Source organism: Oncorhynchus tshawytscha, linkage group LG28 (genome assembly GCF_018296145.1).
Source record: "Oncorhynchus tshawytscha isolate Ot180627B linkage group LG28, Otsh_v2.0, whole genome shotgun sequence".
In the NCBI taxonomy this organism is placed as follows: Eukaryota; Metazoa; Chordata; class Actinopteri; order Salmoniformes; family Salmonidae; genus Oncorhynchus; species Oncorhynchus tshawytscha.
Window position 1 is genome coordinate 43,173,327 of NC_056456.1, and position 12,504 is coordinate 43,185,830.

The 12,504-nt window shown below is 50.4% G+C and overlaps 1 protein-coding gene and 1 long non-coding RNA gene across 3 annotated transcripts in view; both read left to right on the forward strand.

Annotated features, from left to right (window-relative positions):
* The first annotated feature begins 4,463 nt into the window (after window positions 1-4,463).
* On the forward strand, window positions 4,464-8,602 carry LOC121841199. 2 transcript variants are annotated; one of them, XR_006080212.1, is made up of 3 exons: window positions 4,464-4,591; window positions 4,831-4,938; window positions 8,494-8,602. It is a non-coding gene; the product is annotated as an uncharacterized LOC121841199 (long non-coding RNA). The 2 variants fall into 2 exon arrangements; XR_006080211.1 differs by lacking the exon at window positions 4,464-4,591 and having other exon boundaries at window positions 4,624-4,938.
* Window positions 8,603-8,929: 327 nt separating this feature from the next.
* Window positions 8,930-12,504, forward strand: part of LOC112227271 (zinc finger FYVE domain-containing protein 9) — a 31,351-nt gene continuing 27,776 nt past the window's right edge. Inside the window, 1 exon segment of the mRNA XM_042308133.1 lies at window positions 8,930-10,001. Coding sequence (XP_042164067.1) covers window positions 9,027-10,001 — 975 coding nt within the window. The 5' untranslated portion in view covers window positions 8,930-9,026.

A 12,504-nucleotide genomic window follows, 5' to 3' on the forward strand; every position in this document is an offset into this window, starting at 1 on the left:
GTATTCAGTATTTCACTGTAAGGTCTACTACACCTGTTGTATTCAGCATTTCACTGTAAGGTCTACTACACCTGTTGTATTCAGCATTTCACTGTGAGGTCTACTACACCTGTTGTATTCAGCATTTCACTGTAAGGTCTACTACACCTGTTGTATTCAGCATTTCACTGTGAGGTCTACTACACCTGTTGTATTCAGCATTTCACTGTGAGGTCTACTACACCTGTTGTATTCAGCATTTCACTGAGGTCTACTACACCTGTTGTATTCAGCATTTCACTGTAAGGTCTACTACACCTGTTGTATTCAGCATTTCACTGTGAGGTCTACTACACCTGTTGTATTCAGCATTTCACTGTGAGGTCTACTACACCTGTTGTATTCAGCATTTCACTGTAAGGTCTACTACACCTGTTGTATTCAGCATTTCACTGTGAGGTCTACTACACCTGTTGTATTCAGCATTTCACTGTGAGGTCTACTACACCTGTTGTATTCAGCATTTCACTGTGAGGTCTACTACACCTGTTGTATTCAGCATTTCACTGTGAGGTCTACTACACCTGTTGTATTCAGCATTTCACTGTGAGGTCTACTACACCTGTTGTATTCAGCATTTCACTGTGAGGTCTACTACACCTGTTGTATTCAGCATTTCACTGTGAGGTCTACTACACCTGTTGTATTCAGCATTTCACTGTGAGGTCTACTACACCTGTTGTATTCAGCATTTCACTGTGAGGTCTACTACACCTGTTGTATTCAGCATTTCACTGTGAGGTCTACTACACCTGTTGTATTCAGCATTTCACTGTGAGGTCTACTACACCTGTTGTATTCAGCATTTCACTGTGAGGTCTACTACACCTGTTGTATTCAGCATTTCACTGTGAGGTCTACTACACCTGTTGTATTCAGCATTTCACTGTGAGGTCTACTACACCTGTTGTATTCAGCATTTCACTGTGAGGTCTACTACACCTGTTGTATTCAGCATTTCACTGTGAGGTCTACTACACCTGTTGTATTCAGCATTTCACTGTGAGGTCTACTACACCTGTTGTATTCAGCATTTCACTGTGAGGTCTACTACACCTGTTGTATTCAGCATTTCACTGTGAGGTCTACTACACCTGTTGTATTCAGCATTTCACTGTGAGGTCTACTACACCTGTTGTATTCAGCATTTCACTGTGAGGTCTACTACACCTGTTGTATTCAGCATTTCACTGTGAGGTCTACTACACCTGTTGTATTCAGCATTTCACTGTGAGGTCTACTACACCTGTTGTATTCAGCATTTCACTGTGAGGTCTACTACACCTGTTGTATTCAGCATTTCACTGTGAGGTCTACTACACCTGTTGTATTCAGCATTTCACTGTGAGGTCTACTACACCTGTTGTATTCAGCATTTCACTGTGAGGTCTACTACACCTGTTGTATTCAGCATTTCACTGTGAGGTCTACTACACCTGTTGTATTCAGCATTTCACTGTGAGGTCTACTACACCTGTTGTATTCAGCATTTCACTGTGAGGTCTACTACACCTGTTGTATTCAGCATTTCACTGTGAGGTCTACTACACCTGTTGTATTCAGCATTTCACTGTGAGGTCTACTACACCTGTTGTATTCAGCATTTCACTGTGAGGTCTACCTACACCTGTTGTATTCAGCATTTCACTGTGAGGTCTACCTACACCTGTTGTATTCAGCATTTCACTGTGAGGTCTACTACACCTGTTGTATTCAGCATTTCACTGTGAGGTCTACTACACCTGTTGTATTCAGCATTTCACTGTGAGGTCTACTACACCTGTTGTATTCAGCATTTCACTGTGAGGTCTACTACACCTGTTGTATTCAGCATTTCACTGTGAGGTCTACTACACCTGTTGTATTCAGCATTTCACTGTGAGGTCTACCTACACCTGTTGTATTCAGCATTTCACTGTGAGGTCTACTACACCTGTTGTATTCAGCATTTCACTGTGAGGTCTACCTACACCTGTTGTATTCAGCATTTCACTGTGAGGTCTACTACACCTGTTGTATTCAGCATTTCACTGTGAGGTCTACCTACACCTGTTGTATTCAGCATTTCACTGTGAGGTCTACTACACCTGTTGTATTCAACATTTCACTGTGAGGTCTACTACACCTGTTGTATTCAGCGCATGTGATTTGATTTAATCAGTCCCAGTAGTGATGTGATTTAATCAGTCCCAGTAGTTATGTGGAAGAGGATACTTTAGAATCTCTAACTTGTTTATTGATTAAGGACCCACCACACACACCGTCAGATGAACATTCAGTGTGTTGGGGACCACCTGCCGATGACATGAAACACTGGCTAAGTCTATTTGGTTTGCTAGTTAACTAACAATGCAGAGAGATGGATGCTAACCAGATAACAAATTGACTCCTCAAAAGTGATTGTGTGGGTACCGAACAGCATCCTAGGCATTTAAAAATATATATTTTTAAGCAAACGTTCCATGTTCTCCTGTCATTTGGGCATTTTCTTTGAGAACGCAGATCACATCCTGATGTTTTGATGAGGTGATATGCTAGCCTAGCTACATTCAGTGCTGTTTTTTTTCTGTTATCTAGGATTAGTACTTATTATGGATCCCTATTAGTTCCTGCCAAGGCAGCAGCTACTCTTCCTGGGGTTTATTATGGATCCCCATTAGTTCCTGCCAAGGCAGCAGCTACTCTTCCTGGGGTTTATTATGGATCCCCATTAGTTCCTGCCAAGGCAGCAGCTACACTTCCTGGGGTTTATTATGGATCCCCGTTAGTTCCTGCCAAGGCAGCAGCTACTCTTCCTGGGGTTTATTATGGATCCCCATTAGTTCCTGCCAAGACAGCAGCTACTCTTCCTGGGGTTTATTATGGATCCCGTTAGTTCCTGGGGTTTATTATGGATCCAAGGCAGCAGCTACACTTCCTGGGGTTTATTATGGATCCCCGTTAGTTCCTGCCAAGGCAGCAGCTACACTTCCTGGGGTTTATTATGGATCCCCATTAGTTCCTGCCAAGGCAGCAGCTACACTTCCTGGGGTCCAAACACATTAAGGCACTTACACCATTAAGCCCACTTCCATATTGTTAGATCCTATACAGTACCAAAGTACTCGTCATTTAAATAAACTATTTTCTACACTGTAGAAATATAGTGAAGACATCACAACTATGAAATAACCCATATGGAATCATGTCGTAACCCAAAAAGTGTTTAACAAATCAAAATATATTTGAGATTCTTTAAAGTAGCCACCCTTTGCCTTGACAGCTTTGCACACTCTTGGCATTCTCTCAACCAGCTTCATGAGGTAGTCACCTGGAATGCATTTCAATTAACAGGTGTGCCTTGTTAATTTGTGGAATTTCTTCCATTTACTTTAAGCCATGACAGTCAGTCAATGTGAAACATGTCAAGAACTTTGAAAGTTCCTTCAAGTGCAGTCGCAAAAACCATCAAGCACTATGATTAAACTGTCTCTCATAAGGACCGCCTCAGGAAAGGAAGACCCAGAGTTACCTCTGCTGCAGAGGATAAGTTCATTAGAGTTACCAGCCTCAGAAATTGCAGCCCAAATAAATGCTTCACAGAGTTCAAGTAACAGACGCATCTCAACATCAACTCCTCAGAGGAGACTTATTCAGGCTTCCGTGGTCGAATTGCTGCAAACCACTACTAAAGAACACCAATAAGAAGAGACTTGCTTGGGCCAAGAAACACGAGCAATGGACATTAGACCGGTGGAAATCTGTCCTCTGGTCTGATGAGTCCAAATGTAAGATTTTTGCTTCCAATTGCTGTGTCTTTGTGAAACGCAGAGTAGGTGAACGGACGATGTCCGCATGTGTGGTTCCCACCGTGAAGCATGGAGGAGGAGGTGTGATATTTTGGGGTGCTTTTCTGGTGACACTGTCTGTGATTGATTTATTTAGGATTCAAGGCATACTTAACCAGGTGGCTACCACAGCATTCTGCGGTGATATGCCATCCCGTCTGCTTTGCGCTTAGTCCCACTATCATTTGTTTTTCAACAGGACATTGACCCAACACACCTCCAGGCTGTGTAAGGGCTATTTGACCAAGAAGGAGAGTGATGGAGTGCTGCCTCAGATGACTTGGCCTCCACAATCACCTCACCTCAACCTAATTGAGATGGTTTGGGATGAGTTGGACAGCAGAGTGAAGGAAAAGCAGCCAACAAGTGCTTAGCATACAGTACCAGTGAAAAGTTTGGACACCTCATTCAAGGGTTTTTCTTTATTTGTACTATTTTCAACATTGGAGAATAATAGTGAAGACATCAAAACTACGAAAAAACACATGGAATCATGTTGAAGCCAGAAAAGTGTTAAACAAATCTAAATATATTTGTAAAACCATCCATCTTCAAAATCTCTGGTCCCTGGAATTTTTTTTTTTTTTTTTTAAAGTAACCTTTAACTAGGCAAGTCAGGTAAGAACAAATGATTATTTACACCTACCCTGGATGAGGAAGTGAGGCTGAGTGAGAAAGGAGATCACAGCTACCCAGGACTACTTTTGGAGAGGACCTCTGGACAGGTGAGGAGTGAGCGAGATGATTGCCCGACGAGCGAGACATGGGGAGGAGATGAAGAGATTGAGAGGGTGTTAACCCAGATAACTACTTCCAGTGCTGGTGCTAACCTGCTGCTAACCCGGTGCTAACCCGGTGTTAACCCGCTGCTAACCCGGTGCTAACCCGCTGCTAACCTGCTGCTAACCCGGTGCTAACCCGGTGCTAACCCGGTGCTAACCCGGTGTTAACCCTATATTAACAGGTTCCTGCAGCGTGTTTCAGGGTGGAGGTACCGGACTCATGGAGAACCACTTCCAGACAGAGGCCTTCAACCTGGATAAAGTGTTGGATGACTTTGAACAGAAGCAAGGTGAGTCAATTAACACATTTAACCAATTCATCAATCAATCCATTAACCCACCAATCAGATTCGCACTTACTATGCTGTGGTCCGATTCTCTACCCTTCTCTCTATGTATGTTTTAGCAAAGCAGAGGAAATTTGTTTGTTTTAGGCAGCCCAATTCTGATCTAGGGCTGTGTTTACACAGACCGCCCAATTCTGATCTAGGGCTGTGTTTACACAGGCAACTCAGTTATGATCTTTTTCCACTAATTGGTCTTTTGACCCATTGGACCAGCGCTTTTGCCAATAATTGGGAAAAAGATCAGAATCGGGCTGTCTGTGTAAACAACAGCCCTAGATCAGAATCGGGCTGTCTGTGTAAACAACAGCCCTAGATCAGAATCGGGCTGTCTGTGTAAACAACAGCCCTAGATCAGAATCGGGCTGTCTGTGTAAACACATCCTTGGTGTGTTATGGCAGAGTATAAGAGTGTTTTGTAAGACACACCTAGAGGGAACACAGGTTATTGAATGGATAATTAGTGCCTCATGTATTTGGTTGAGGGGTGTGTGTGTGTCTATTTAAGGCTAGTGCAGAGATCAGCAGTTTAAGGTTGGAGCCATGCTGTGTTGAGGCTGGGTCTGTGATAATGAGAGATTGGGTTTCCTCCCCATTTGTTCCTTAAAGGTGACATGAATTAGCTCACACACACACAGTCGCTCGGCTGGTTGTGTGTGCCTGCCATGTCATGGTACAGAGAGCTCTGTGTGTTCAGGCTGTGAGTGATTATCTGGGAGTCCTCTGCCAGATCCAGCTTGGCAGATTAACTCTGTGTGTGTGGGGTGTGTTATGGAAGTAAGTGTTCAGGAATGTGGACTCCTCCCAACATTCCAGACAGTATTCAAGTGTCAGGGAGAAACTGGGAGGAGAGGTAGAGAACAGAGAGGGGAGGTGAGTAGAGAACAGAGGGGGAGGTGAGTAGAGAACAGAGAGGGAGGTGAGTAGAGAACAGAGAGGGGAGGTGAGTAGAGAACAGAGAGGGAGGTGAGTAGAGAACAGAGGGGAGGTGAGTAGAGAGGACAGAGAGGGGAGGTGAGTAGAGGACAGAGGGGGAGGTGAGTAGAGGACAGAGGGGGAGGTGAGTAGAGAACAGAGGGGGAGGTGAGGAGAGAACAGAGGGGGAGGTGGTGAGAACAGAGACAGGGAGGTGAGGAGAGAACAGAGGAGGTGAGTAGAGAACAGAGAGGGGAGGTGAGTAGAGAACAGAGAGGGAGGTGAGTAGAGAACAGAGAGAGGTGAGTAGAGAACAGAGGGGGAGGTGAGTAGAGAACAGAGAGGGGAGGTGAGTAGAGAACAGAGAGGGAGGTGAGTAGAGAACAGAGAGGGAGGTGAGGAGAGGACGGGGAGGTGAGGAGAGGACGGGGAGGTGAGGAGAGGGACGGGGAGGAGAGGACGGGGAGGTGAGGAGAGGAGAGGGAGAGGAGAGGAGAGGACGGTGAGGAGAGGGAGAGGAGAGGGAGAGGACGGTGAGGAGAGGGAGAGGACGGTGAGGAGAGGGAGGGAGAGGGAGGGAGGTGAGGAGGGAGAGGGGAGAGGAGGTGAGGAGGGGGAGGAGGGAGAGGAGAGGGAGGGAGAGGAGAGGGAGAGGACGGTGAGGAGAGGGAGAGGGAGGGAGAGTGAGGAGAGGGGGGAGGAGAGGGAGAGGACGGGGGAGGGAGAGGGAGAGGGACGGTGAGGAGAGGACGGGGAGGAGAGGAGAGGACGGGAGGAGAGGACACAGGGAGAGGAGACAGAGGAGAGGGAGGAGAGGACAGAGGGAGGGGAGGGGAGGACAGAGGACAGAGGGGAGGGGAGAGGACAGAGGGGGGAGGGGACAGAGGGGGAGAGAGGACAGAGGGGGGGGGGAGAGGACAGAGGGGGAGGGGAGGGGGGGAGAGGACAGAGGGGGAGAGGACAGAGGGGAGAGGGGGGAGAGGACAGAGAGGGGAGGGGGAGAGGACAGAGAGGGGAGGGGGAGGGACAGAGGGAGAGGGACAGGAGGGGGGGGGAGAGGACAGAGGGGGAGGGGGGAGAGAGGACAGAGAGGGGAGGGGGGGAGAGGACAGAGAGGGGAGGGGGGAGAGGACAGAGGGGGAGGGGGAGAGGACAGAGAGGGGGGGGGAGAGGACAGAGAGGGGAGGGGGGGGGAGAGGACAGAGGGGGGGAGGGGAGAGGGACAGAGGGGGAGGGGACAGGGGGAGGGGGAGGGGAGAGGACAGAGAGGGGAGGGGAGGAGAGGACAGAGGGGAGGAGGGGGAGGGACAGAGGGGGAGGGGGGACAGAGGGGACAGAGGGGAGGGGGAGAGGACAGAGAGGGGGAGGGGGAGGAGGAGAGGACAGAGGGGAGGGAGGGGGGGACAGAGAGGACAGAGGGACAGAGAGGGGGGGGGAGAGGACAGGGGGAGGGGGGAGAGGACAGAGGGGGGGGGGGAGGGGGGAGGAGGGACAGAGAGGGGGAGGGGGGAGGAGAGGAGGGGGGAGGGGAGGACAGAGGGGAGGGGAGGAGAGGACAGAGGGGGAGGGGGAGGAGAGGACAGAGAGGGGAGGGGGAGGGAGGAGAGGACAGAGGGGAGGGGAGGAGAGGACAGAGAGGGGAGGGGGAGGAGAGGACAGAGAGGGAGGGGAGGAGAGGACAGAGGAGGGGGGGGAGGAGAGGACAGAGAGGGGAGGGAGGAGAGGACAGAGAGGGGGAGGAGAGGACAGAGAGGGGAGGGAGGACAGGACAGAGAGGGGGAGAGGACAGAGGGGGGAGAGGACAGAGAGGGGGAGAGGACAGAGGGGGAGGGGGGACAGGAGGGAGGGACAGAGAGGGGAGGGGGAGGGGGAGGGACAGAGAGGGGGGAGGGGGGGGGGAGAGGGAGAGGGGAGGGGGGGAGAGGGAGAGGACGAGGAGGGACAGAGGGGGAGAAAGGACAGAGGGGAGGAGGGGAGAGGACAGAGAGGACAGAGAGGACAGAGAGGAGAGGAGGAGAGGAGAGGACAGAGAGGAGAGGACAGAGAGGGAGAGGACAGAGGGAGAGGACAGAGAGGGGGAGAGGGAGAGACAGGAGGGGAGAGAGGAGGAGAGGAGGAGAGGGGAGGAGAGGACGGGAGAGGGGAGGAGAGGACAGAGAGGGGGGAGAGGACGGGGAGAGGGGAGGAGAGGACGGGGGGGGAGGAGAGAGGACGGAGAGGGGGGAGGACAGGAGAGGGGGACGGAGGGAGAGAGGACAGAGAGGGGAGGAGAGGGAGGGGAGAGGAGGGAGAGGGAGGAGAGGACACAGAGGGGAGGGGAGGAGAGGACAGAGGGGGGGAGAGGACAGAGAGGAGGAGAGGGTGAGGACAGAGAGGGGAGAGGGAGAGGACGACGGAGAGGGAGAGGAGGAGCAAAATTAGTCCAATACATCCCACCACCCATTCCAGCCTCGTTACTTCATTTCGCCACACCTTTCAGTAACAGTTTGTATTTGGTGGTTTAGTATTACATCCCTCTTTCCTGTTTGATTTCTCATGGACTCTTCTATTTCCTGTCCAGTGTTTCATTCTCCTCTCCCTCCCCAGATGAGACCGACAGTCCCAGTCTGTCTGATAAGTGGATTCAGATCCTGGCCCCTCCTGCCCACCTACTATCTCCGAACTGTGCCCTGGCTTTGACCCCAGACCTCGGCCCCCTCCCATTAAAGACCCCCTGCCCCTGACCCGTCATCCAGCAACCCCAGGGGCCCAACGCCAAATACCACCCCACCGCCGAGCCCCCACCCTGGGGAGAACTACCAGACTGCCGTGCAGACGTGCAGAGCCCTCCACTCCCCCAGCCCAACATCGGCAAGCTGGTTGGGGGTGAGGGCTCGTCGGCCTCCTCTAGCCCCCTCCGTACCACCACCACTCCTCTATCAGCCCCTCTAGTCCAGCCAGCCCTGCCCTCAACGGGCTCAGTGAAGATCCCTGCAAGGGGAACCAGACATGGGTGACCCCTTTAGACCACCACCAGCCCCCACCCCTCAGACCCACGTACTGATACCCCTGTGGGGGAGAGGGGTGACGGAAGCTCCCACATTAGTCACACACACTTAACCCCTCCCAGCCTCTCCTCAATGGTCGAGGCGATAGCAGAGAAGTTTAACTCCAAGCCAGAGACCGAGAGACCTGGTGCTTTATCACCTATTCAGGACAGTGGTAGGGAGGAGGCTGGAATTGCTTTGATACAGTCATATGAGGAAGGAATCCCTAAGAGGGAAAGTCATGGAAATACTGTTAAAAATGGATTGATGAAGGAGGGACCGACAGAGCGGAAGGAGTGTAGGAATTCCTCTCAGAAGCAGACGAGGTTGATAGGAGAAATGGAGAAGGAGAGCAGGGGAGGTCAGGATGGAGAGATGGTTCTTACCAGCGGCATGGCTACTGAGGAGGGGAGGACCGAGGGAGCAGGGAGGAGGACCGAGGGAGCAGGGAGGAGGACCGAGGGGAGCAGCAGAAGGCCAGTCTCTCCCCCTCCTCAATCCAAGGAGGACTCCGTGACAGAGGAGAAGGAGATGGAGGAGAGCAGCCTAGAGAACGGAGGAGGAGATAGCAGTGTTCCCTCCATACTGAACACTCGTCTGCAGCTGGTCAGTGTTCCATTCGGTGGAGCACGTCCCAAACAACCGGTCACTCTCAAACTCCAGATCCCCTGGCCGCTATCCGGACAGGACCAGAACCAACTATCACCTACCGTTAACACCACCGCCGTCTGCAAGAACAAGAACCTTGAGAACCGTGCCGGTGACATAACCATGGAAACTGGAACCGTCGTTGCCGGGGGTGACCCTGGTGGTTGTGTCGAGGTTGTTAACGGGGAGTTGCTAAACGGGTCGTCATCGTTGGGGCTGGTGCTGGAGTCCGAGAGCAGCCCGGACAATGACCTCCAGGCTGGGTGTCACCACCAGGGGGCTCTGCCCAGGAAACAGCTCTCCTCCCTGGGGGATGTGGCCCCCGTGTGGGTCCCTGACTCCAAGGCACCAGTCTGTATGAAGTGTGAGGTCCGCTTCACCTTCACCAAGAGGAGGCATCACTGCAGGGCCTGTGGAAAGGTGGGTGGAGTCTTTACAGGTGGGTGGAGTCTATACAGCAGGGCCTGTGGAAAGGTGGGTGGAGTCTATACAGCAGGGCCTGTGGAAAGGTGGGTGGAGTCTATACAGGTGGGTGGAGTCTATACAGCAGGGCCTGTGGAAAGGTGGGTGGAGTCTATACTGCAGGGCCTGTGGAAAGGTGGGTGGAGTCTATACTGCAGGGCCTGTGGAAAGGTGGGTGGAGTCTATACTGCAGGGCCTGTGGAAAGGTGGGTGGAGTCTATACTGCAGGGCCTGTGGAAAGGTGGGTGGAGTCTATACTGCAGGGCCTGTGGAAAGGTGGGTGGAGTCTATACAGCAGGGCCTGTGGAAAGGTGGGTGGAGTCTATACAGCAGGGCCTGTGGAAAGGTGGGTGGAGTCTATACAGGTGGGCCTGTGGAAAGGTGGGTGGAGTCTATACAGCAGGGCCTGTGGAAAGGTGGGTGGAGTCTATACTGCAGGGCCTGTGGAAAGGTGGGTGGAGTCTATACTGCAGGGCCTGTGGAAAGGTGGGGTGGAGTCTATACTGCAGGGCCTGTGGAAAGGTGGGTGGAGTCTATACTGCAGGGCCTGTGGAAAGGTGGGTGGAGTCTATACTGCAGGGCCTGTGGAAAGGTGGGTGGAGTCTATACTGCAGGGCCTGTGGAAAGGTGGGTGGAGTCTATTATATATTGAACCATTATTTTGACAGGGAGTCAATGCTGAGACCAAGATCTCTTTTCCAGGTGAGCCCTGTTTAACACAACAATACACATTCAAATACATGTTGGTATACAGGAAAAGTAGACCCCAATCATAAACAGACACATTCTTCAGTATCAAGGTCTCCTAACATTTTGTCTGAAATGCCTCCCAATTTTGGAGTGCTTGGGAGATCATTCCACACGTGAGGTGCAGAAACACTGCAAGCAGATGAACCTAACTCAGTGGAGATTAAAGGGACCTCCAGAGTTAGTCATCCCTGTGGGTCTGGTGACTCGTATGGCCTGTAATTTAACAATGAAGTAAAGTATGGCGGAAGTTTGCACAAGAGGGCTTTCTAAACAAAAAGAGAGCAGTGCATTGATCTATGAGACTTGAGGGCCAGCCTACCTTCTGATACAGAATGCAGTGATGTGTACTGAACCCATCTCCCGTAATAAAGTGTAGGGCACTCTGGTGAACAATACAGGAGAAGGTCTGTTCTCATGTCGACCGTACCACTATAGTCTAAAGCCAGAAGGAATGTCGACTGAATGATTTGTTTTCTGATATTTAACTAAGTTACTTATTAAATAAACCCATTTGAATTGTTGAAGCTGAGCTGGATTGTTCTAGGATAGCTGGGACAGGTCTGGACTGTTGTGGACAAACACTGTCTCAATTTCCCAAGGTCACACAGGCTCCCTCCCCCTCCCTCAGTGGGAAGGGAAAGCTGTGAGATTTCATTACAAATGTGTGGATGAATTCAGTGTGTGAGCTGAGTTGGGGTGGAAGCCAGGCTGGAGAGGAGGATGCTGGAGGTGTAATATAGAGTGTGTGTGTGTGTCTCTCTCTCTCCAGGTGTAATATAATTGTGTGTGTCTCTCTCTCTCCAGGTGTAATATAATTGTGTGTGTGTGTGTCTCTCTCTCCAGGTGTAATATAATTGTGTGTGTGTGTCTCTCTCTCTCTCTCTCCAGGTGTAATATAATTGTGTGTGTGTGTCTCTCTCTCTCTCTCTCTCTCTCTCAGGTGTAATATAATTGAGTGTGTGTGTGTCTCTCTCTATCTCTCCAGGTGTAATATAATTGTGTGTGTGTGTGTGTGTGTGTGTGTGTGTCTCTCTCTCTCTCTCTCTCAGGTGTAATATAATTGTGTGTGTGTGTGTTTCTCTCTCTCTCTCCAGGTGTAATATAATTGTGTGTGTGTGTGTTTCTCTCTCTCTCTCCAGGTGTAATATAATTGAGTGTGTGTGTGTGTGTTTCTCTATCTCCAGGTGTAATATAATTGAGTGTGTGTGTGTGTGTTTCTCTCTCTCTCTCTCTCTCTCTCTCCAGGTGTAATATAATTGAGTGTGTGTGTTTCTCTCTCTCTCTCTCTCTCTCTCTCTCTCTCTCTCCAGGTGTAATATAATTGAGTGTGTGTGTGTGTCTCTCTCTCTCTCTCTCCAGGTGTAATATAATTGAGTGTGTGTGTGTGTGTCTCTCTCTCTCTCTCCAGGTGTCATATAATTGAGTGTGTGTGTGTGTGTGTCTCTCTCTCTCTCTCCAGGTGTCATATAATTGAGTGTGTGTGTGTGTCTCTCTCTCTCTCTCTCCAGGTGTCATATAATTGAGTGTGTGTGTGTCTCTCTCTCTCTCTCTCTCTCTCCAGGTGTAATATAATTGAGTGTGTGTGTGTGTCTCTCTCTCTCTCTCTCTCCAGGTGTAATATAATTGAGTGTGTGTGTGTGTCTCTCTCTCTCTCTCTCTCTCCAGGTGTAATATAATTGAGTGTGTGTCTCTCTCTCTCTCTCTCTCTCCA